Genomic DNA, 26,173 nt, shown 5'->3' with positions numbered 1-26,173 from the left:
GTAAACGACAACGCGAAATTCAAAAAGGAACATACCTGTCAAATTTCATGAAAATCTATTGCTGCGTTTCGCTGTAAATGCGGAACATAAAAACATAAAGAGAAATGCAAAACCGTCGACTTGAATCTTAGACCTCACTTCGCTCGGTCAATGAAAACACTACAGGTTGGTCAGCATAAAAAGCAACAGAAGTATGTATAAGCAGCAGCGAGCTAGAATCAATGCTTCTTACAGCGGCGACTCCAGTTTCCACTTTCATCCTTTACTTTGATTGTACGAGGATTGTTTGAACTGTACGAGAATTGAGACTCGCTTGCCCAAAGGGTGATCAGAACGGTGAAGGTAGCTTCAGCTTGAGATTATTGGAGAATAGCAGGAAACTTGCTCCACAAAGGTCTAATTAAGAACTTGACAAACTGAAAACTTGAACTACTGAAATCTTGAAGGATTGGAGTGATCCGTGGTCTAGTGGATAGAGTGCTTGCGTAGCAGCATAGAGATCCCGGGTTCAAACCCTCTCAATACCAAGATCAGATCACGATCGGATGGGCACGTTAAGCTGTCGGTCCCGGCTGAATTATGACAGTCGTAAGGCCCATTGACGGCTTAAATTATATATTCAGGCGGTGGGACCTTCCCGCACTCCCCACCAACAAAAGCCATACGAATTTACTTTTTACTTGAAGAATTTAAAATAGGCCTATAGCCATCCTCGATAAATTAAGAATCTATATGCAGAATTTCAAGTTAATCAGCCCAGAATTTCAGACGTGATGATGCATCATTCGTGAATTTTTACGAAAGTTTTATTATCAATCTATCTAAATTTTAAATTGTTTGTTTTATACTGATTTGTAGTTTCAGATTGATGATTTGGGTAGAAATTGAAATGGACATAGCCTACATAATATTTGGACAATTTGAGATAAAATTAGGAAATAGAACTTTTGGGTAATAGCCTGTTTTTTTCTATTCCGACTATTGTATTGTTTGCTCTATCCAATAAATGAATTTGCTATGCCGTACATGTATAAGTCAATTTTTCCTTTATTATATTATACAGAGTGTTTCAGAAGTAGTGTCGAACATTATAGGGTATTGTTCCTGGATGATAGGAGACTACAAATGTCGTATTTTAAGTGTCCAAAACTCAGCGGTTATCCTTATAGCTGCCATTTTTTTCACTTAGGAATTTTTATCTCAAGAACGAAATTATGTATTGATCTGAAATTTGGCAAGAATATTTATGCTAGGAAGACTCAGCTTTAAAGAATAGAATAAAAAAATGTCGATGTAAATTTTCAAAATGGCGGCCATTTTAAATTTTTGATAGCAAATTTCACGTAAACAGTTCACTTTACAGGAAATTCACAATAGAGAAGAATGTTAGCAAATTTTATCAAGATTTCAAGGATATCTTATTTATTAAGATTGGTCAGAGAATAACAGAAATAATGGTCACATTATATTTAATAAGATTGGTCACAAAATGACAGCTATAAGGATAACCGCTGAGTTTTGGACACTTGAAATACGCCATTTTTAGTCTCCTATCATCCAGGAACAATACCACGAACATTTTAGTGTTTCGACACTACTTGTGAAACACTCTGTAGATAATGCATTTATATGGTGGCGCATATAGTGGAGCGATATGTTTTGACTCTCTTAAATACATGCATTATATTCAACATTATCAAGCTTGAAGCTACCTTCGCCGCTTTACTATGTTTTCAATCTAAGTGTGGATGGGTCCTAAGTGAGTTTAAATCAAATTATAATTTATTGATCTTTATACATTCATAAATTATTATAAAAACATCCATGTCTAATTTTAATATATCTGAAACTTGAAGCAAATGAGGATAACTGGAATTGATAATTGAATTAAAAATTGAAATTCATAAATGTAACTGTCTCACCTGACATTTAGCTGATCGTAGTTCATACAAAGCGATATTTCCATTTTTGGCGCCTACGGCTATTCTACGAGTGGCTGAGCAATGGCTGACTTGGTGGAATTTACAAATGGCGGGGAAGACTTCATCGAGGCCACGCACTTTCAGGTGCCCCGGGTCGACACAGTGCAGAATCACGTCCATCACCTGCAACCAGCGCAACGCAACGCATGTCATTTGCATTCTTTTTAATTGAAATTAAAGTAATACATATATGTGAATTGCAATTGACCATTACATGATACATCGGATGATTACTTTGAGGCGTGGGTTGGTTAAAACTCAAACTTCATTACCATTTTAAGCATGAAGGCTTAACATTGAGCCTCTAACCCAAAACTTACGCAGTTCAACATGAGCACAAATCACTTTACTAAGACTGGTTGTATCCCAATTATATTTCTAATCTGTTACGCTTAACACACATTACCTCTACTCAAATCTAACGACTCTAGTCGAGGATACTCCAGTCTCTCGACCTTACGACATTTTTGCTCATTGTCACTACTTCAGCTCCATGCTACTCCATTTTCTAGCCTTACTTTATTGAAAATAAAAGATCTAATTTGTCACTACTTATCATGTAACACATTTTACAATGATAATAATTATTAATATATTGTCTTATGTGATTCTTATTATTGTCTTATTTAAAATGATAAAACATCACCCTCATTAAAAATGTACGGTACTACGCAACTCAAGTCGAGACTCGACCAACATGTCGTCGAGTCGACGCACGACTCAGTCTCACAGTCGTGAGGTCGCAGAGAATAGAATCGACTGGCATGAGTGTTACCATTTGAAAACACGTGCAAAGTCGAGTAGAGAGTCACAGTCTCTTCTCGACTTGAGTCGCGTAAGTGTAAGTTGAGCCTTAATGAGGAAGGGAGGTTTCTTACTAGTATAGTTTTCAGGGAAATAGAAACACCATTATTATGTGTCATTATTCTTCTATTATCTTACGGTAAGGACTAAAATATTAGATACAGTATTTGGATTAATGCCAACTTGAAAAGTGAATGAATGTTAATTAGTTTTCACAGAGAAGTAAAAAATACCATGCTCTAGGATCCTAACATTATTTATTTATTTATTCGTGGACAGAATCACAAATCATATAAATATGATTAGGAAGGAACAACAGGCTTGGCCCAAATCTATTCCATTCCCAAATTTTGATAAATTAATAAAATGTCCAAAAAAAATAGGTTATGTTTCTACTGTAAAACGTTCAAGTTCAATTTTCGTCCAAAAATATATATAAGCTAAACATTTTGAATTTAGAGAAATTAAAACACCAAACTATATTTAAATGTAACACTTAATTATCACTTCATATTGAATTAATCAAGTTATCAAATTATCTTCAATTCTTGGATTCAAATTAGATCAGCAGGAAAAAATGTTTGTATAGAAATAAAAACAAAATGGTTGTAGCTAATTCATTTGAAAAAATATCGAGCCAAGCCCCTATCGAGTAGGCCTACCCCTGGAATTGGAAAAATTAATTTTCGAAATCTATGTTTTTTTTAGTCAAGATATTCAATATTATTCTAATTGAATATGTTTTTGTTTATCCTAATTAACTGAATGAAATGAATGATGAGTGGAATGCAGATTTGACTATAGTGATGTCCACGTTACAATGGCAGTGGAGAAAGATAGGAGAAAAACGTTACCAATCCTCTGTCTTGTCAATGCCTTCTATAGACGGCAGCTGATACAAGTTTATTGATGTAATATTAACGGTCCATTTTAGTTTAAAATAATCAATTATATTTTATTATGCAAGAAATTATATTTTTTCAATAATTTCATAATGAAGATGAAATATTTTGTTGATTAATCATTAATTCTACATTGTTAAAAGACGATCTGGCAACAGAGCAAAGCGAGGAAGAGATAGCACTATCTGCTTTGTTGAATGATAGACAAGGATAGCAATACCATTGCTAATTAAACACTGCTATTATAACGTGGACCTCACTATAGATCAAAGAATTACTCCGAATGCAGTTAGCATCTTTTCCTCTAATGAAAAGACAATGAACTTTTTACTTTCCTTGCCCTATTACTATAGGTAAGGAAAGTATTGCTTTGCGAAAAAAATAAGGTACCCCAATTTCTAAATTTCTTTACGTTTCAAGGTCCCCTGAGTCCAAAAAGTGTTTTTTGGGTATTGGTCTGTATGTGGGTGTGTGTGTGTGTGTGTGAGTATGTGCGTCTGTGTACACGATATCTCATATCCCAATTAACGGAATGACTTGAAATTTGGAACTTAAGGTCCTTACTTTATAAGGATCCGACACAAACAATTTCTATTAAATGCAATTCAAGATGGCGGCTGAAATGGCAAAAATGTTGTCAAAAAAAGGGGGTTTCGCGATTTTCTCGAAAACGGCTCCAACGATTTTGATCAAATTCATACCTAGAAAAGTCATTGATAAGCTCTATCAACTGCCACAATGTCTCATATCTGTAAAAAATTCAGGAGCACTGTACCATCTATGCAAAGTTTGATTTTAGATTCCCAATTATCAGGCTTCAGATACAAATTGAACAAAAAATTCCAAGTGGAAAAGATTGAGCATAAAAATCTCTACAATTAATGTTCAGTAGCATTTTCAACTAAAATTGGAAATAAGCTCGAAATTAGAGAAAATAAGATTATTCAATTGCAAACTGTTGGCAACTGTTGATTCTATTAAATCATTCACTATGAAGAGATATCAGACTTTGTGTGTCTGCAGCGCTATTGTCCTGTCACCAGCTGGCTCAGATCTTAGGAAAGTAGACTTGAGATGCGCGGGAACACTAGCGTCAGTTGATCAATTTTCATAACGGCAAGGAAAGTTGTATGAGTGCACCACACCAGATTTTTTATTATGGGTTCACCAGTCACTTCCAATTTATTAAATTTTCTCAAAGTCGATTTTATGTTACAAAAGTGTTCCTACTCACCTCTACCAACAATTCAGTCATTTCAGCATGCATCTTCTCAATCAGTAATTCGACGCCACGCAATATTTCAGGCTTGGCTCTATGCAACACAACATTATTCAAGTTGACATTCAGAGTTTGCGCATTCTGTTGCAGTGTATTGTAACGAGCCACCTGAAACAAAAATATTGCATTCATTGTATGGTCGCGACAACAATTAATGGTTATAAGATTAACATACAAATAACAAAATTATCCATTAAAAAAGATCTACATGATTGTTCATCATAATAATTTGTTCCCTTTTCTTTAAAACTTCATCAGTAAATCATGATGGCCTATCACAGATACAAGAAGAAGCCATATTGTTAACAATGAAATCGAATCAAATTCTACAGAGAATGATGATTTTGATAAATCACAATACCAACTGTATTAGCCATCTGAGAATCAAAAATCGAAATACCCTTTTTAGAAACTTTTATTCACTAAATGATTCGACATATTAATGTCATTTTCAAGTGATTGAAAATCTGTATTAGCCTTTAGCCAAATTTTCATCAAATCCATGGTTTAGAATCCTACAAAGTATGATAATTCTCAAGAGTCAATAGTTTTATTATGTGATTTGTGATTGATTATTATTATGTTCCACGGTTCATGTATTAATTGATCCAATGATATTAATGTGATATATTTTTAAAGCAATAATACAGTAAGGGCTGTTTGCACAGTTAAAGCTTAAACTCAATTCAATCAGCTGGTGGCTTAAACTAAAAATAAGCCACATTACAATGAACGGGACTTGATATAGATTTAATCCAGTTTAAGATAAAATTTAAACTGATACTGTGCAGACGGCCCTAAGTAAACCACATTATAATGAACGGGACTTGATATAGATTTAATCCAGTTTAGATAAAATTTAAACTGATACTGTGCAGACGGCCCTAAGTAAACCACATTATAATGAACGGGACTTGATATAGATTTAATCCAGTTTAAGATAAAATTTAAACTGATACTGTGCAGACGGCCCTAAGTAAACCACATTATAATGAACGGGACTTGATATAGATTTAATCCAGTTTAAGATAAAATTTAAACTGATACTGTGCAGACGGCCCTAAGTAAACCACATTATAATGAACGGGACTTGATATAGATTTAATCCAGTTTAAGATAAAATTTAAACTGATACTGTGCAGACGGCCCTAAGTAAACCACATTATAATGAACGGGACTTGATATAGATTTAATCCAGTTTAAGATAAAATTTAAACTGATACTGTGCAGACGGCCCTAAGTGTTTTTTAATTTTCTTGTAATTTTATTGATTTATTTATGGAATCAATGAAACAAGAAACTGTCGGAGTCCAAAACTTCTCTTCTTCCTAATTTTTATAATTTTTGAAAATCAATCAAGAAGAAGGAGACTTGGGAAAGAAATGAATACTGTAATTGTAATAATAGATAGAATGTAATGTTTAAATGTAACAACAACGCCTGGCATGCTCAGAACAATGAAGATCGTATATGCATTCAGCCTCAAAATGGAATATATCAGCTCACAAGAAAAGTTCTTTCAGAGATCATTGGGGTTACAGATACCGTATTTGATATCAGAACACGCAACGATTTAACAAATCACATCAAGCTATTTTTGCAAAAGCTTTGCTATCAAATGCCTTTGCTTATCAATGATATTGGTCGAAGCATAAGGTCATAATATGAACTATATAAAATTATATTATAAAATAGCTGAAAGATTGAGAAGTTTGAATAGTTGAGCCCTGAGAGTTTGGGAATGAGTGTGTGTCTGAAATATCTATATCTGAATCCTGATAATATTAATGAAACATAATCAATTAAAATATTAACGTTGTTAGATTCAGTATCACTAGCATTGTATCTTAGTCTGATTTTCAAATATCGCTTTTCTACATCGAATATCTAAAATTGTAATAAACCGATTCTTGAAAGCTGTCAGTAGACATCAGAAAATATTATATCTTGTCCACGAGGGCCTCTCAGCAGAGGTGGTACTATATCCCATTGTACGCAGTAGTACAACCACATCGAGATATAGTATAACAGAAGCTAACAGTTCTTAAGTTCTTAAGGTTGCTACTGGCAACCAGGTTTATTTACCAGGAATATTTTTAATTGAAGCGTCAAAAAAACTCAGTCAAGTACCAATCCACACACCAGGCACCTACACTAAGAATATTTTGCCGCCTCAAATCAAATTCATCATTGGAAATGAAATAGAAGTATCAGCCAAATTAATAAAACATAACATTTCAACTTGAAAATGACCTAAGTTATGGTCGAAACTAGTCGTTGTAATATTTTAAAGTTTGTAATAAAGGGTACTACAAGTTTTCATATTGTTTTTTATTAATTTGTTCGAGAGTACCCCATATAAGTGAAGTGTTTTTATTTTCAAGTATCAGCCAGTACAGTACAATTTTTTATTTTATTAGTGCATAACATTTTTCTACTCATGAGAACCATTTTTGAGAGACACGGCATTTGAAAATGGCTCCCATGGGTTGGAACATGTTATGCATTGATTAATTTTGAAGGGTACTGAACTGAATGATAAATTCAATCAATAAATTTGATGCGGCATAAAATACTCAGTGCAGGTACTGCTTTGTATAGGTTGGCACTAAACTGAATTTTTCGCTGATTCTATTCCCACTAGTCAAACTAGACAATACACTGCTGTAACAATGTACTGCCACTATAACGCAATTAAACTCAGGCCTCAACCGAGAGATGTGAAAGGTTTCGTACCCTTCTTCAATAGACTAATATGCGGGAATGAAACGCAAAAGGTATAGCGAATCATGTTATATCATAATATTATACGTATTTCATTACATCTCACGTTGAAGATCGCTTCAGTTTCACAAGTTTCGTTGAAGATATGATATAAATAAAGATTGAAGGAGAAAAATATAAGAGAAATGTACACAACATATTGCCTAAGAATGCATTTAAATTGAAGTTTATTACACAAGTTTATAAAAATTCGACTTAGTCATTGTCAATATTGTAGAACCGTTCCATAATTGAATAAAAACACAAATATGTTATCAAATTCTACACAGTTTTATTTGGTACACGACCATGCTTTCGTGACCACACCGGTCACATTTTCAAGTTGACTGATCACATTTTACAGTTTTACATTTTACATTTTTCACCGAATAAAACTGTGTAGAATTTGTCAACATATGTGTGTTTTTATTCAATTACACAAGTTTATATTGCATGAATACTATGGTAGCAGATTTTTTCCATTCAAGATGAAACAAGGAAAATTATAAACGAATAGAATATTGATTACTGTACTGGTTAATATGTTTTTAGAAATGTTTGTAAAGAGTTTAACGGAATTGAGATGAAGAATATCCTTGAAAATGCTAGAAGAGAAACTATGTTAATATTAACTTGAAAGTAGTTCAACTTAAAATAATATTATAAACAGGAGTCCCAATTAAATAATGAACATACTTGCTTAATCTAGCAAGAGCTAGCAAGCAAGCAGCTATAATACGCTTTTTATACACGAGCAGGCGCATTTTGCACAGCTGCATTAAAAGAAAGCAATTTTCAAAATACTGTCTTGCTTTTCAATAGATTGCTGCTAATTTTTAAAATATTGCGGCTAGAGATTTTGAGAAATTAATAGATCAATACGCTGAATTTTCAAATTTCCTACCGATCAGAACAAATAATATTCAATAATATCTAATAATAATAATTATAATGTAAGTTATGAATATAGAATCAATTTTGCCTCAAATTAAGGATGAAGTATAATAAAATTTGAATATCATATGAACTACCATTGCAATGATTTGGAAACCTCCCTGCATGACTGGCAAACATGGTGTATCGAAATTGGTAAATTTTATTCTCTTTAATTGACCCAATTAACATTTTTTCAAAATGGAAAAAAATCTGAACATATAGGATCGTGAACTTTTTACTAAATTGTAAATTGAAATTTACACAATAAAACGGTTACAGTGTCTGTCATTTCTTTGAAAATTCTTTGAAAGTCCTGTTGGAAAGGGAACGTTTATTGGATTTGTTCCAATGATAAATTCAATATTTATAATTTTTGAGACAAATTCAAATTGCATACTTGAATAACGAAGTAATTCTTAATATCTGATATAGATTTGGTTACACCCATGAATTTGATATGCCACAGATTAGACATGATGTACCCCTCCATGCATTAATATTGAATATAGCTGCAGCACATAGCACAAACATACTTTTGGCTTCAGAGCAACAGTTATTCAAACATAAAACATACACAATGAAATGGATTAAAAATGGAAATAGAGTACCACATGAGCTGATGAAATAATGATGAATCGAATGTATAAGATAAAACACCATACTTGCAAGTAAAGCTATAATTTTTGTAAGCCTAAGTATGTATTGCAACATATTCGCGATTTGCTGTACAATACCAGTAAATTACATATTAATATGGAAAAATGTCAGTAGTCACAAAGTACATACAGTGTAGAGTACATTATGTTGTGATGGTTGAGTCATTGGTGTGTACCGCGTCCATGGGTCACATGACCTGGCCTGAATGATAATCACAAAATTATGAAACTAAATCCCACATCGTAAATGAGAAATCGTAATGAAAAATTGCCAATTTCTGAGAGAAATTCAAGAGCTTACACGATTTATTACAAGGGTAATGGATTCAGTTTCATTAAATTTAGCTACTTGATGCGCATAATTTATCCATATAGATATTACAAAACCATTAAAAACCACGAAAAAGGACTAATAAGCATACCGTTTCGGAATCTATATTGAACAGTTCATATCACACAATTTTAAAACTATGGACTACAAGGAAATAAGAGCAATAAGTGCGTAGAGATTGAGAACAAAGCATCTTTTATAAATTTAGGACTAAGAACCAAGAGGTAGAAATGATCTAATCATGATGATATCAGTTATTTTAAATTAAGCTAGCTAAAAACTAATTCATTCAATGATTTTCAAGAGCGCCGAGTCATTGCGGATAACTTTAATCTTCCATCCAAAGTTTCATAGAAAAGCTGACAATCTCTAGTTAGATGTGTACTGTAGAGAATGAGAAATTGAGAATGATTCTGACATTCCACGTAAACCTGATGAAGTTCTTGAAAACCTTGAGGGAGTTCCTCCATTTTAGACAACAAATTCAGAAACAGACAAGTAGGAGTAGACGGATATTCACCCAAGTAGCTTGATTAATTGACCATCACAATCTTTTGGTAAATTTAAAACTGAATTTCATAAAAATATCACATTTTGAAAAAGTAATTTAGTAGAAATTCATACCGATTTCATGGTTCAGTACAGTGTTTGTCATAAAAGTGTAGTATCATTTCCCACACAAATTAAGATATTGTAGTTGTACAGTATACTAGATTTAAGACAGTTTACACAGTGAAAGCGTATACTGAATTGAATCATCTGGTGCCTTAAGCTGCGTTTACACCAAATTTATTAGCAAAATGTTAATAACTTAATCCTTATAGATTCTATTAGATTGAACATAACTTATCATACACATGATAAACATATGTGTTTGTCAAGTTCCGTTCAATCTTATAGAATCTATAAGGATTAAGTTATTAAAATTTCGTTAACGCAGCTTTAGACTCAAAATGAACCACTTGATATGGATTTGATCCAGTTTAAATTTACATCTAGTTTAAACTGACACTGGGCAAACGGCAAAACGGCACAAAAATCAAGTGTTTTCAATTTTATTTAAATAGTGACCACAGAAACGTTGTATAAGTTAACACTTTTGTAGTCACTAGGAAGTCAATCAGGTTGCAGTATTCAGTATAAGGTACCTACTTGAATCATGTCATATACCAGACAATTTTTAAACATGTGTACTTAAAATCATAGAGAGAAAAGATAGCATAAATGTTTTAACTTGAAATGCTATCTTTTCTCTATGATAAAATAAATCAGATCCACTATCCACTTACCATTAACAGATGAGACCAATAAATTCACAGGAAACTAAATAGCCTTGAACATGTTATTATAAAAATCCACCTCTAAAAATAACATTCAAAACAATTAAAGTCTCGAACATAAAACCGTATACGGTTGCACTAAAAATTTTAGGTTAGAATCTTAAAAGGCCGGCGGCCTAACAAGCAACGTTAGCTTGTGGGATACGATTGCAAAATTGGCAACACTGTTAAATAGACGCAATTCTATAAAAAAATGATGCGACACACGGAGTTGTGTCCACGCATTGCAGCCCGTACAAACTCGTTGTACAATGTTGCCACGTTGAAACATATTGATGCTTGGCTCAATGATCGATGGTAAAAACATGAAACATCGATGTTGTCTTACAAACATTGATGATATTGCTTCTAAAGCTGGGTTTTCATTTATGCGTAAATTCCGTCGTCGACCACGACCGGGTGAGGATCTCAGATTGGGTGGATTTCAATTTGTCTAAATAACCTAAAAGATTATGTTTAATTATGTTTCAATGGGGGATACTTAGTTTATACCTTAGAACAGTAATTCATAATGAAAGTCGATGAAGCAAACATCTACTGCCATATCGCTCCATCGTGACGTCAGCATCTGATAGAAAACTTTTCTGTAGAGTTTGTTTATATTGTTTTCCATCAGATTGTCACTTTTTGTGTAGTTGAGAAGTTGATATTGTGGTAATTATTCATATTGAATGAAAAAGACTAAGAAATTGTCAAAAAAGCACAGATTTATTGACACTTAGAAAGACCGGTTTCGGTTATTACACCATTGTCAATCTCTGATAAACCTCTCTGAGTTTATCAGAGATTGACAATGGTGTAATAACCGAAACCGGTCTTTCTAAGTATCAATAAATCTGTGGTTTTTTGACAATTTCTTAGTCTTTTTCATTCAATAACAGATTGTGTCTATTTCAGCGGGAGCGTAGCGGGAGTTTACCATTTTCATAAATAATAATTTACTTCCTTCTGAAATAGACACAATCTGAAAGTTTTCTATCCGATGATGACGTCACGATGGGGCGATATGGTAGTAGATGTTGGCTTCAAAGGCTAGATTTCCCAGCGTGTCTATTCTATAACTGGTCTAAGGTTTATACTTTGAAATATTTTTAAATGGTAATATGATTATATTATTAGAAATGTTTTCATTCTTGAATAATGAACACAAATAATGAAAAGTTATTTGATCAGCTGTTTTAGCACATTTGAAATATGGACAATATGAATGTCAACAATGCTTGTCGTCGTCGACTGCGGAAATTTAAGCACAAACGAAAATGCACCTTAACGCGGCGGCTGCAAATTTGAACGTTTGATACAATCTGTCTTGACTTTTCACTATTTAAAATATTAATAAAACCTGAAAATATGGAACAAAATGGATTATTTTATCTTTTTATTAATTAAATTTGTTCCAAAATGTCAGGGAGGACAGTGTCCGAGTGCCTCCCTGTTACAGCCACCTCTGAATGTACTCAATGTATACAATTCTGTAATGGGTCTCATCTATTGGGTTTCCTTGACAATAAAATTAATAAACCCAATAAAACTGAATGTACTCAATGACTACACTTCTCTAATGGGTCTCATCTATTCAGCTCACTTGACAATAAAAACTAATAAACGCAATACAACTGACCTCTCTGGCCATGGTGGTGATGAAAGCGGCGGGGCGTGCGGTGGCGATCAGAGTGAGAGCGTGACGCGCCGTCCGACACGAGTCGGCTGCTGGGGTCAGCGGCAGGCCGTAGCTCATACTGCAATGTCAACAATCAATTTATTGCATCTCAATTCTCAACTTGCATTCACCAAATATAGCAATAGTCCAGTCACTATATACATTGGTGCTTGCAATATATTGTAGTTCTGATCTTTTGATATATTATTTGGATACATGAGAGAAGTCCAGAACCAATTTAATTTCTTCATGCAAAATTTCCATGTGCTAGATAAGGAATAGCCCAAAAACTAGTAATTTCGGTTCATTTTCCAATTTTCAGCTATTTCCGCCAAATCCCGTAATCGAACAGAAAATTTGCTATCGCCTATTTTTAAATTGAAAAATTCGGAATAAAATGAAATCATTCGGAACTCTCTATCCAACCCGGTCATGTGTTAATGGGAAGGATATTTTATATGCTTCTAAAAGAATAGACAATTATTTGTTGAAACACCGCCGATTTATGAAGTTACATCACATTATTATATTATTGTTATTCTAATTGCATTTCTATATTTATTCTCATTGATTAATTATTTATACTTTGTGAGATTCGTTGAATAACTAGCATTATCGTCATATAATGTAAATTAGTGTATAAGCTAGTAAATATTGTAACATACATGAATAAAGAAATCTAATCTAATCTTCAATGATTACTGAGTTATGTTTTTTCGAAAATGAGTAAAATTTCAAGATAAAATCAATTTTATTTTTTTATGAACAATATTTTCCGATGTTACCATTTAGATGCATGATTCAAAATCCTCTAGGCGTATTTTTGTGCTTTACAATCGGAGATCAGGTAGAGCGCTCTATCTCATATAGATTTCCAGGTACACCTGCTCCTTGTATTGTGAAAAACACCTACTTTTTAGCTTCAACCATCATCACCATCTACACATTGTCCTCACATTGATATATCACACAATAATAAAAGTTCATGAGATTATGTTCTATGAGAATCACCCGTTAGATGCACTTCATTTCAGTATTTCCTAGTGAAGAGGTGCACATAAGGACTCCTCAAGGATCAAAATTTCAAACACTTATAACTTTTGACACAATGCTTGAATCTCTACACTCCATTCTTCTCGGCTCGTCAAGGCGGTTCCAAATCATGTATAATAAGTGAAATTTGATCCGTTGTCGATGTTGGATCCAACATAGAATGTTGGACAACAAATCGGATAGTGCCTGCTTGAAGCGTATTGCCAAGTTCATACCTTGGAACGAGTTTGTCAGCATCGCAGCAGAGCTCGAGCAAGCCGAGAAGGACTTTGCTGACATCAATGTAGGGCTCCCAGACGGTGAAGCCTCGACCAATCAGATCGATGGCAGCTCTGCGCAAAGGGGTGTGCGCGGGGAATCGCTGCGACGGTGGAGTCAACAGTAGACGTGTCAAGGCTATACCTAAAATCATCAAAACGTATCCCTAAAAACCACGTTTTTCTTTTTCCTCCACACAAAATGTTTGTATTATAAGGCTGCAGGTATGAACGAGTGGGGAAGAATAAAAATAAATGGAAGTATTTTAATTTGAATTAGAGTAATCTACATTATTTTATATAGTCCAACAAAAAAGCAACCTTTTTTGCAAGTAAATTGAATAAGAATTATTGGGCTCATGGATTTATTGTTAGAGCTTTATTACCTACTAATTTACAAGCATCACTGACATTAATCTACAAACAATAAGGGTGGCCACTAACGACAGGACAAGTGTGTTGTACATGTGTGCACACACATACATGTTGAGTTATCAGCAAAAGGCTTCGAACAAATTTTTTTGAGGTTTTTGTATGTTTGATTTTTTGTTCTTTAGTTTTTCTTCGCTGCTCTATTTGAGGTTGAATTATTTTTGTATCGTTAGGCTAGCTTCACACGCATTCTGTTTCATTCGGTTCGGTTCGTTACCGGAAACGAATGAGGCTTTCATACATGTCAGGTTTTAATTCGTACGGTTCTAATTAGGTATTTTCTTCTCAAACACAGTTGTGTTTGGATTTTCACAGTTCATGCTGGTATATTTGAATATAACAGCTGGTGTTAAATTGTAAGATGTTATTTCTTGAACAACAAAATTCTAAAGTTGATTAAAAATTGTGAATTATTTGAATAGTTTCTTTTTGAACATGTTAATTTTGGATGTTGAGAGATTATTTTTTGTAAATTAAAAATTTGTTCCTTGTTTCAACACATGGTATATAAACTTCATCTCTTCTCTCCATTGATGAAATCATGTAATATTCGTGGAAGAATAAAAAAAAATCTCCCTGAGTTTTAATTTATATATTTTTCATATTTTTTTTAACAAACTATTCATTGAGAAAAAAATGTTCCTGTGAACTAACAGAAATGAATTGACCATATGATTTTGACTTGGAAATTTTTGAAACAGATAATCACGATATCAGGTTAAAATAAAAACAAAAAAATCTGGTGTGGCGCACTCACACAACTTTCCTTGCCGTTATGAAAATTGATCAACTGACGCTAGTTCCCGCGTAATTCAAGTCTACTATTTAAAGATCTAATCCAGCTGGTGACAGGACAATAACGCTGCAGACACATGAAGTCTGCTATCTCTTCAAAGTGAATGATTTGATAGAATCAACAGTTGCCAACAGTTTGCAATTTAATAATCTTATTTTCTCGAACTTCGAGCTTATTTTCAATTTTAGGTGAAAATGTTACTGAACATTAATTGAAGAGACTTTCATGCTAAATTTTTTCCACTTGAATTTTTTTATTTAAACTGTATCTGAAGCCTGATAATTGGGAATCTAAAATCAAACTTTGCAGCTCCTGAAATTTTTAGAGATATGGGACTTGTAGTAGTTTATAGAGCTTATCAATTTCGAGTAAATCGCGAAAACCCTGTTTTTGACAACATTTTCGCCATTTTAGCCGCCATCTTGAATTGCATTTGATTGAAATTGTTCGTGTCGGATCCTTATAGTGTAAGGACCTTAAGTTCCAAATTTCAAGTTATTCCGTTGATTGGGAGATGAGATATCGTGTACACAGACGCACATACACTCATACACACACACATACAGACCAATACCCAAAAACCACTTTTTTGTACTCAAGGGACCTTGAAACGTATAGAAATTTAGAAATTGGGGTACCTTAATTTTTTTCGGAAAGCAATACTTTCCTTACCTATGGTAATAGGGCAAGGAAAGTAAAAGGCAAGCGTGTGTAAAAGACTTTGTTTTTCCTGTTTCCCTAGCAACGAATTTGAATATGATGAAACCTATTCGTGTCGAGGGGGCGTTCGGTGCTATGCGGTTGCTATTCGGTACCGAATTCAAACCGAATTATCGTTTCACACTTATCGGAATTTGCCGAAAATGAACCGAAAACGAAACGAACCGAACCGAACCGAAAGTGTGTGAAAGTAGCGTCTCGCCAGCAACGAATTGAAACCTGATGGAATTTATTAGTGTCAAGTGGGCGTTCGGTTCTATGCTTTTTTTATTGGGTACCGAATTCAAACCGAATTACCGTTTCACACTTATCGGAATTTGCCGAAAACGAAACGAACCGGATGAATGTGAAACTAGCCTTATAGTTTGCTATTTTCCAGTGGTTTATTTATTTTTATTGGTTGCTTATTTTATTTTAGAAGCTGTAAAACAGCTGTTCTAGTTCCAAGCCTTTTGCTGATGAAACAACATGCATGACGAGAATGTGTGTATACTTGTCGTGTCATTAGTGGCCACCCTAATAGATGCTTTGTGTTTTCGCTGTTGTTTCCTTTCCTGCTAATATTTCATAAATTTATATTAGTGGAGATAATTTATCCATTTATCTAAATATTTCTCCAATGATAGTGGAATATATAACGAATATATATTGTATATTAGGTTATTTGTTAATAACTGAATACTTCTCTCATTTTGCATCTTAGGTGAATGCATAGGTGAATGTACTCTATGAATGACTAGTTTTACTGAAGATTTGATAATTGGATTTAGAAGAATAATATTCAAACACACATTAATACGATATTCTGCAACGAGTGCTTACTTGTGAGTCGAGCCAGATTGTTATTTCCGATGCCAAAGCCTTCGACAACAGAGCTTTTGCGCCTCTGGTCCTCGGAGCGACGAGTCTTCGTGCCTTCTCCAACATCCTGGCCGAATTCGGCTCCTATCACTCCCAGCAGAACCACTGCAGTCGTCTCCTTGCGCTTCAGCTCGGACATTGAAGACGGTTTCCTGATGCACAGCTCTGTCGAAATTATAGCAAAGAATGTGTTAATTGTTGTGTTATTTTTTTGTTAAAATAATTTGTTATGTTAGTTCGATCATCTTATTGATTAAGGTAATCGATTCGATTGTAAATCACAAATTACTGGTATCAATTACATCAATAAAGATTGATAATTATTTTATATTCTTTATTGATTGATTGATTGATTCATTCATACAATAAGTACATCATAAAAATGATAGGGAAAAAAAGGTAACCTTGTGCTATTCCTCTCCCAAATTTAGATAAGGTTACATAGTCCGATAAAGGTTAAGTCTTTTAGTTGTTCACTTCACAAAATTTTCAGTCCTTAATAATTATTTTCACAAAGTAGATTTTTAAATTTAGATGCTTCAAAACCAAACATAGAAGAAATATTTCACATTATCATCACTAAAATAAGGAATATTCACATACCGTATTAGAGAAATAATGTTGAAGGATAAAAAAATCGTTATATTCTAGAAGCATAATAATAGACTTGATAAAAACCGCATTATAACTATTATTTATTTATTTTCATGGCTTTTATTGGTAAAGAGATCCTTACAGATGTTATGCCTAGCCGTAATATCCAATGTCACTTCCTATATCCTTTCAAGTTGATAGATTGTATTCGGGTTAAAGTTTTCATCACTAGGGATTTGCACGTAGCCTAATTAAAAAGTATTATATCCTTCGGTAGCTGGGAATATTCCATGATATTAATTACTTGAATTAATGAAAATGATAGCTAACATTGTGGTTATAACAATAAAGATCAATGATAAAAACTTATGATGAAAAATCCTAACTCAAATACACTAATTACATTAAAGCGTCATCATTTTGAAATGAAATAATAAATTGTTAAAGAGTAATGATATCATTTTTTGTTGATCTCAAAACAATATCACCGGTTAATACAATAATGTATATTTTCACATGTTGCTTGCAACATAATTTAAGAGATAATTTCCCAGTTCATAACGATAGGTTTGTGATATGAAGTGATTGTTTGAAAGTTTATTTTTGCATCAAACATTCAACACATGAATTTCAGATTAAGTATATAAAATATCATATAAATGATTATTTAACGACGGTTGCCTGTCGTATACGTTATTAAATCTGTCAGTTTGGTGTAAGGGTAAGCATTCCTGACTGGCAATTAGAAGATACCGGGTTCGATTCCCGGGCTGGCAAATAATTTTTGTATAGTAGCGCTCATCGAATTTCCATGTAGCTGTTAGCCCTGCTGTCAATATTTTGCAGCAGCAGAAGTCTTCGGAATGATTTACAGCATTTAATTAGGATATTCGTTTAGTGATAATTATTTATTAAATCTATAGAAAATATACATATATATAGCACTCTAATGCTAATTGGGTTAAGAATACTTCTAACAAGAGACAGTAGCGATGTTTTGGATGAAAATCGGTGCTAAAATTTCAAAATAATTGGGAAGTTTCTTCTAAATCAAGTTTTAGCAAATCAAAGCCACTTTATTACTTCTGAATTAAGAAGATTATTGAAAAATAATGAGATTTTGGAAAATTTTGTTGAAATTTATTTTACTGAACAAGAGGAATTTCATGTTGCAGGGGGCTAGTCTCATATTGAAAAGCATCATCCAAATTTTACCTTCAGCTCCTTCTTCCTCTTCCTCGTCTTCCTCTTCATGTGTACTCGTTGGATTGCTATCATGGCCGTTTCCATCCTGAGAAACGGAACATTGTTATTACAGAGAATATTAATAATATTTATTAGTCATCAATATACAAACGCTTTCTCTCTCTCCAATGATTCATAAATATAACGTTTATCAATATTAAACTTACTAGCCGTCAGGCTCGCTTCGCTCGCCATAGCCGTCTAGCCAGGGGGCTCCACCCCCCGGACCCCCGACTGGATCGTCCAAAAATGAGATCAGCGGGCTAGCTTCTCGCTCGCCTGCATTTTTCATTTGAACATGCTTCATTCCATCAGAAAGTCAAAGTACTGAGAAAACGCAGAAAATCTGAGAAAAACGCTGATTTTGGGCGTATCTTTGATTAAATATTGAAGTAATCTCATCACAAAATGTTTAGACCCTAGCTAAACCTCTGTACCAAATTTGAACATTTTCTGTCTATTACTTGATGAAAGAACTGAGAAAACGCAAAAAAACGCTAATTTTGGGCGTATCTTTGGCGTTATTTCAAATTCCTTCTAACACAACATTATTACACCCCAGCTGAGCTTCTGTACTAAATTTGAACATTTTCTGTTCATTTGTTCTCGATGAAGCTGAGAAAACGCTGGAAAAACGCAGATTTTGGGCATATCTTTGGAAATTTTTCCAAATCCGTTCTTAGTGCGCCTCTAAAGGGCCAACTGAACATTCCTACCAGATTTGAACGTTTTTGGTCCGGTAGATTTTTAGTTCTGCAAGTGAGTGAGTCAGTCAGTCAGTGAGTGCCATTTCGCTTTTATATAATTTATAAAATTATATATATTATTATTATATAATTATATAGATATTGGTTTACAATACAGTGAAATTTGACACTCCATTATCGAATTATTAGATTGGATTAAACGTCACTCATTCATAAATGAGTTTTATACATTATTTTAATCAATTTTATTGTAGTATGAATGTTACCTGAATGATGGACAACAAATATAAAAATGAAAACACTGGGATGTTGTCAAAAATATCACTTATTTGTTGTAAAAATTACAAACGTGTTTCAACACCAGAAATTTATAATCACACTGAAGATGAAGATTTTCACACTGAAGATGACACCATTGGTGTTAAAACATGGTTGTAATTTTCAATCAATCAATCTAATCAATTTGTTTTTCATTTTTTGCAGTATATACAGAGCATGAAATTACCATAATTACGGAAATAATTACAAGATAACTAAAAAATTACAATCATACCCTAAAGAGCATTACAGAAAATCATTATTATGAAAAATAGTCCCGAAGGTTGGAAAAACCTGTTTGGGCTGAAATAAGGAAGTTTTAAAGTTAACACAAAGCAAATTGAGAAAGAGAAAAAAATACAAAAAATAAGTGATATTTTTGACAACAACCCAGAGCTTTATTATTTATTTATTTATTTTATTTAATCATCAGAATTACACAACTTATAGAAAAGTACCACAGGCTTATAAGCCCAAAACGGTTCCAATTCTAATTTATACAACAGTCCAAATGTAGCTAGGTTATGAGTGTCACTTAACATTCTTCAATTACACACTCAATTTACAATTAAAACACACGCAAAAATAATTTTTAAATTAAAAAAAAATACTTCAAAATTATACGGAATCAATCACAATTGATTAGAAAAGTCCAAACTTTAAAAAAACTATAAAATTTTGAGACCGAAAAGACAAACACACTATCTAGATCCAGAACTTATCACAGCTGAATTATCATCAGAGAATTATCATTGGTATTATGGATAGATATCACAGTCAATATCTCACCAACAACAGTATCTGAAGTGAACTATGAAAAATTAAAATTAATTTATCTTAAAAATTCAAGTAATTTTCCATCAACGACATACATCAATATTCGCATATTGTAGAACTGTTTGTATATGATTCATCATGTTATTTTACTCTTAGGCTCAACTCCCATTTACGCGACTCAGGTCGAGAAGAGACTCGACTCTAGTCGAGAGCATGTGTTTCCAAATGGTGACACTCAGACCAGTCGACTCTAGTCTCAGCGACTGTCACCATTTGAAATCTCGACTAGAGTCGAGTCTCTTCTCGGCCTGAGTCGCGTAAGTGTGAGTTGAGTCTAAAGGTGCGTATACATGCCGCGCGGCGTGTATAAGTGTACGAGCCGCGAACATGAGCAATTCACTTTTAATCAGCTGACTATATCTGTATTTTTACAGAAACGGTAAGATACAGATATAAAAAGCTTGGCATCAGCTGATTAGAAGTGAATTGCTCATGTTCGCGGCGCGTAAATCTGTACGCACCTTAAGAGTAAAATAACATGATAAATCATAAATAAAGTCAGTTTTACAATATGAGCTTGAGTTGAGCCTTACTGGTAATTATTTTGAACGCTAGAACGTAAGTTGAATTTTGTTTTCTTAAAGACATGAATAAAGGAATCTAAATCTGAATATACTATGAGTAGATCAGTTTGAAGTGGTTACACGCTGGAATGAAGTTGGTAAGAACGATGGCTTGAAGAAATCGAAAGATTAAAGATACATCATTTTATGAGAAAAAATCAAGTCTGATACCATGACAACCTGTGATTAATCCACTCTCAATATTTCTTTATGACTGCAAGCCTCCCACACAGTTGCAAAAAGTGCAAAACGGACATAATTGGCGAAAACCGGTTGATTACCTGGGGCGATTGAGGCTGGGGCGGCGATGGCTGCATGTTGGCCGGCTGATTCTTGGCCTCACTCTCGAACACGGGCAGAAATTGTGCCCAGGCATCCACCAGCGCTTTCCTCCCTTTCGTTCCGATGCGGCCCAGCTCGGCGAGTAGCAGAGCTTGAGCCGCCTCACGCACCTATTCAATTTTTAGATAACATATTGAAAATATGAACAATTTCCTTCAGAAGGGATAAAAATTTTATGATTAGACGCACGTATTCAATTTTTAGATACATTGAAAATATGAACAATTTCCTTCTGAAGGGATAAACATTTTATGAATAGACGCACCTATTCAATTTTTAGATAAGACATTGAAGATATGAACAATTTCCTTCTGAACGTATAAAAATTTTATGAATTGAAGCAACTATTCAATTTTTAGATACATTGAAAATATGAACAATTTCTTTCTGAAGGATAAACATTTTATGATTAGATGCACGTATTCAATTTTTAGATAACACATTGAAAATATGAACAATTTCCTTCTGAAGGATAAACATTTTATGATTAGATTCATAATTACATTATTGTCATTTCTTTAATAGCAGAGCTCAGAGGATTGGAAATACCAAATAAATCGAAATACCAACAATTTCTTACTAAAATTTTATTTTTTTTAGGTTACCGTACTTGAAATTCATCCAAGTCTTCATCTTTTGAGAACTGATGGACAATCTGATATGAAACATATTGTAATTGTATTATACTTATCTTCTATTGTATAATTTTCTCTTGTTTTGATAGTCTAATTGAGTCTAATGGGCAGCCATTAGAATGGATGAGAATGTCATATACAGACCATGTAACAAATGAAGAGGTTCTCAGAAGAATGGAGAAAAGGCCAGAGCTCATAGGTGAAATTAAGGAACGAAAGTTAAAGTATCTAGGTCACATAATGAGGGGAAAGAAAATATGAAATATTGCACCTTATTATGCAAGGAAAAATAACAGGCAATAGATCAGTGGGAAGAAGACGAATATCTTGGTTGCGCAACTTAAGGGATTGATTCCAGTGTACATCCAATGACCTATTCAGAGCAGCTGTAAATAAAATTAAAATCGCCATCATGATGGCCAACCTCCGCCATGGAGACGGTACATGAAGAAGAAGAAGAAGAAGAAGGGCAGCCATTGATAATAATCAATGTCCTGGAACGGACCCCGAAATGTATCAACCGTCGAATATAATCGTTGGATAATAATTATATTATGAGGTGTATACATCGCCAACTACATGGTACTGTATTATTGGGACTCTTATCCACAAAAAAATGCTATCCACAAAAGTGGATAATCTTTTTCTAAAATTGGAATGATGACCATGCATTATGCTTGACATGACAAGAAAGTGGCTGATATAGTTATAAATTATTCTGCAACATCGTATTCTTTTAAAACCAAAATATATTATTACTTTATTAAAATTTTATTCAGGGCTACTCAATTTATTATTTGTAAAATAACATCATAGTAGCCTACCCTTTTTGAGAAGTTTTTAATATAAAATAACAAGTGTCAAGTTTGTGTTTTTAATTTATTGTTTTATATTAAAAACTTCTCAAAAAGTGTACGATGATGTTATTTTACAAAAAGTATTACTTATTCAATCAGATTATATAGCTCTGTATACTGTTATAATAAACAATAAACATTTCCAATAGGAAACTCTAGAACTTTATTTGTGAACACACTTCATCAATGTCTTCTGATTGCGTTTGATGTTAGAGAAAAGTTTCCAAATTATGAAAACACAAATTTAAATTGTCAACCACTTTTTAAAAGTGGTTACACTTGGTAAAAGTTACAATTTAAATTTGTGTTTTCATTATGGAAAAGTACCACAACATCATTCACAACACAGCTGTAAAGATTCCAAATTACCCTGGTAAAGTGAACCCCTAACATGGAATTTGAACCCCTAACATGATTCATCTACAGACTACCATGTACAAACTAGAGAAATGTAGTTAAATAATCATAAACTAAACCTCGAGACAATGATGTTGCCACCTCCTAGCCATCATCTCAATTTGCGGCCTCTTGAAGGTCTTGCTACCCTTATGGATGACCTTGTCTGGTAACAGAACACAATGAAGTGTTGCAAGTCGGGACCAGCCCTGTTTGATTTGCGCTTGTTGGGCACTTATCAAATCCTCAGTAGCTTCGTCCGGCTTCCAACTAATCTGACTCCTTGTGCTTTGTCTATAAAAAATCACAAAAAGAGACACATTTTGACAATTCGAAAATGAATTTCCTAGTGACTAGATTCTAGGAAGAAATAGGATTCAAGATGAAGAGAAGAACATTTTTAACTTTCGTAAACCAGAGAATGAGAGCAAAATCTACTGATCAAACAAGTCTAACAAACGGCAGTGGAATTATTGTATGAATTATAGATTAATAATTTCAATAAGAAGCTAAACTACGCTTACTCTTCACTGTCAGGAATAGAATGAGTGAGTATTGATCCACCAACAAGCAATTATCAGAAATTGATTTTGTGTTAGGATCGACCGAGATGGAGGAGAATCGTGGCGGAGGCCAAGGCCCACAGAGGGCTGTAGCGCCATAGGGTATGGTATGGTATGATTTTGACTGACTCAAATTTCCTGATCAACGCCAATGAATGGCATTCTATAAATTGAAAATACATCGAATTGAATTAACTATTAATAATAATATAATATAATAGTTGAATATTATTTGAATCATTCTTGAACAGATGAAAATAATATTGTTGAATATTAAACCGTTTTGATACCGCGAGATCATGTTCAATTCTCCTCTTGAGTTCAGTCTCTGTTCTTATCTCTTTAATGAGAAAAATCCAAACTAAAATAAGTCTGTTGTATATCCATACTTTTTCACTGTTAAAATTAAACTTGAATTTTAAAAAACACTTTTGAAGTGAAAATACACTTACTTTTGTAGTGACGATCGTTTCGACCTGTTGTTGGTCATCATCAGACTGTGGGAATTTACTCAGATGATGGTAGCACGTGACAAGGATAGCCTTGTCATCTGAGTAAATTCCCACAGTCTGATGATGACCAACAACAGGTCGAAACGATCGTCACTACAAAAGTAAGTGTATTTTCACTTCAAAAGTGTTTTTTAAAATTCAAGTATAAAATAAGTCAATAACGTGATAATAAAAAAATCGTAATTTTGAAAATTTAATAAACTTTTACAATCAGGGAGAGTCTAAAGGAAAACATTTTGGAGATTGAAGAAAAACAATGTAAGAGGAACATTTAAAGTTGCTAATATAACTGATAAGCTGAAGGAAAATCGCTTGCGCTGGTACGGGTACGTTATGAGACGCGGTGAGGACCAGACTCGTTATGGAAATTGAACAGCCTAGGAGAAGCCCTGGTAGACCGCCGACAACCTGGATGGGTACCATTTCCAAGGATATGAGGTCGACAGATTTAGAGCCTGAACTGACTCAGCAGCGCTCGGAATGGCGGAAAAGGATTAGGAGGGCCGACCCCAAGAGAAATGGGGACTTAGGCTCTGGAGGAGGAGGAGGAGGAGGAGGAGGAGGAGGAGGAGCAGGAGGAGGAGGAGGAGGAGGAGGAGGAAGAGGAGGAGGAGGTGGAGGAGGTGAAGAAGAAGAGAGAAGAAGAAGAAGAAGAAAAGTTTTCGAATAAAGAAGTAGTTTCATGTTACCTTTGTAATTTTCGATTTCTCTCCTGTTCAGCGACAAAAGATGCATTGTTCATCGACATAAGGGTATTGGACAGAGCAATGATGGCTAGAAGATGGTTTGTGGTAACAGTTGTGCTGAGCTCCCAGTGGGTTTGTTCAGTGAAGAGGCGAGTGGCTCTTTCCAGCTCCACCATTTCGCGCGGCAAGTCCGCCTCCAATGAGCTTGGGATGCTTTGCCTCACAGCATCCATTTTCAGCAGCTGACAAGTTGGCAGGAGAAGACTCATGTAACCTGTAGAAGAGCATATAAATAAATGAATTCACATGACAGTGAATTGAAATGAAATGAAAAACACAATCTATGCTTTTTGAAAGATGAACAGCAATAAGTTGGTTTACAACTGGTCTCACTGATAAAGAGTAATGCCCGGTTTCACCAACCTTGGTCAAGCCATTTAAACATGGTTAAAATCTATCAGCAATAAAATCTAAAATCAAATCAACAATAATCCCAGCAATAATCAGCAAAAATCTAAAATCAAATCAGCAATAATCCCTTCCACCAACACCAGTTACGTTCAACCACGGTCAAACCAATGGTTAAGTTTGAACACGGTGAACAGGCGATGAAATTATTTGAACACGGTCAAAAGACTGGTTCGATCAATTTCCTTGCTGTTTGTGGGTTATGTTTTTGACGCAATGAAAAATTCCAAAGTTTTTATTGCGATTGAATTTAGTTGTAGTTATTTATTTGAGTCATTTATTAGGTTCGTTCTCGGAATCTTTTAATTAGTAAATTATTACAGTATGGAAAATAAAGGAAGGTTTTGAAAAATATTTGCTTTACTCTTTTATTACACAGTAGGCCTATATTATTCAATCCTTAGATCAACCTTGCTGCTTCAATGTATCTCATTAGAATTGAAATGTTCTTTTGTTCATTACAAACCTTGTCAAAGTTGATGGTGATTTGTAAATTTCTTTGTACGAGAGTATTCAATTCATGTTTGAAATATTATTATAACTTATTATAGATGTGTGACTGTACAAAACGTCTGTGCCAGGGGCGTATATAAGAAGGGGGCCCAGGGGGCCCACCTCGAAATAATGAATATGAAGAAAAATCGGTACAGTAATTACAGATAAAAGTACAGTAATCTG

General features: G+C 33.9%; 1 protein-coding gene across 2 annotated transcripts in view; it reads right to left on the bottom strand.

Annotated features, from left to right (window-relative positions):
* LOC111049247 (WD repeat-containing protein 7) overlaps positions 1 to 26,173 on the bottom strand; it is a 155,845-nt gene that overhangs the window by 5,728 nt on the left and 123,944 nt on the right. For both annotated transcript variants that reach the window (XM_039425394.1, XM_039425393.1), the window contains 9 exons: positions 25,031 to 25,301; positions 23,347 to 23,560; positions 21,318 to 21,488; positions 18,582 to 18,657; positions 16,734 to 16,937; positions 13,922 to 14,108; positions 12,615 to 12,732; positions 4,923 to 5,075; positions 1,923 to 2,105 (listed from right to left, as the gene is read on the bottom strand). In XM_039425394.1, the coding sequence (XP_039281328.1) occupies positions 1,923 to 2,105; positions 4,923 to 5,075; positions 12,615 to 12,732; positions 13,922 to 14,108; positions 16,734 to 16,937; positions 18,582 to 18,657; positions 21,318 to 21,488; positions 23,347 to 23,560; positions 25,031 to 25,301 (1,577 nt within the window). The remainder of the gene's footprint in view (positions 1 to 1,922; positions 2,106 to 4,922; positions 5,076 to 12,614; positions 12,733 to 13,921; positions 14,109 to 16,733; positions 16,938 to 18,581; positions 18,658 to 21,317; positions 21,489 to 23,346; positions 23,561 to 25,030; positions 25,302 to 26,173) is intronic.

Source organism: Nilaparvata lugens, chromosome 3, assembly GCF_014356525.2.
Source record: "Nilaparvata lugens isolate BPH chromosome 3, ASM1435652v1, whole genome shotgun sequence".
Taxonomy (NCBI): domain Eukaryota; kingdom Metazoa; phylum Arthropoda; class Insecta; order Hemiptera; family Delphacidae; genus Nilaparvata; species Nilaparvata lugens.
The sequence above is the reverse complement of the archived record's forward strand: the minus strand, read 5'-3'. Positions and strand labels throughout refer to the sequence as shown.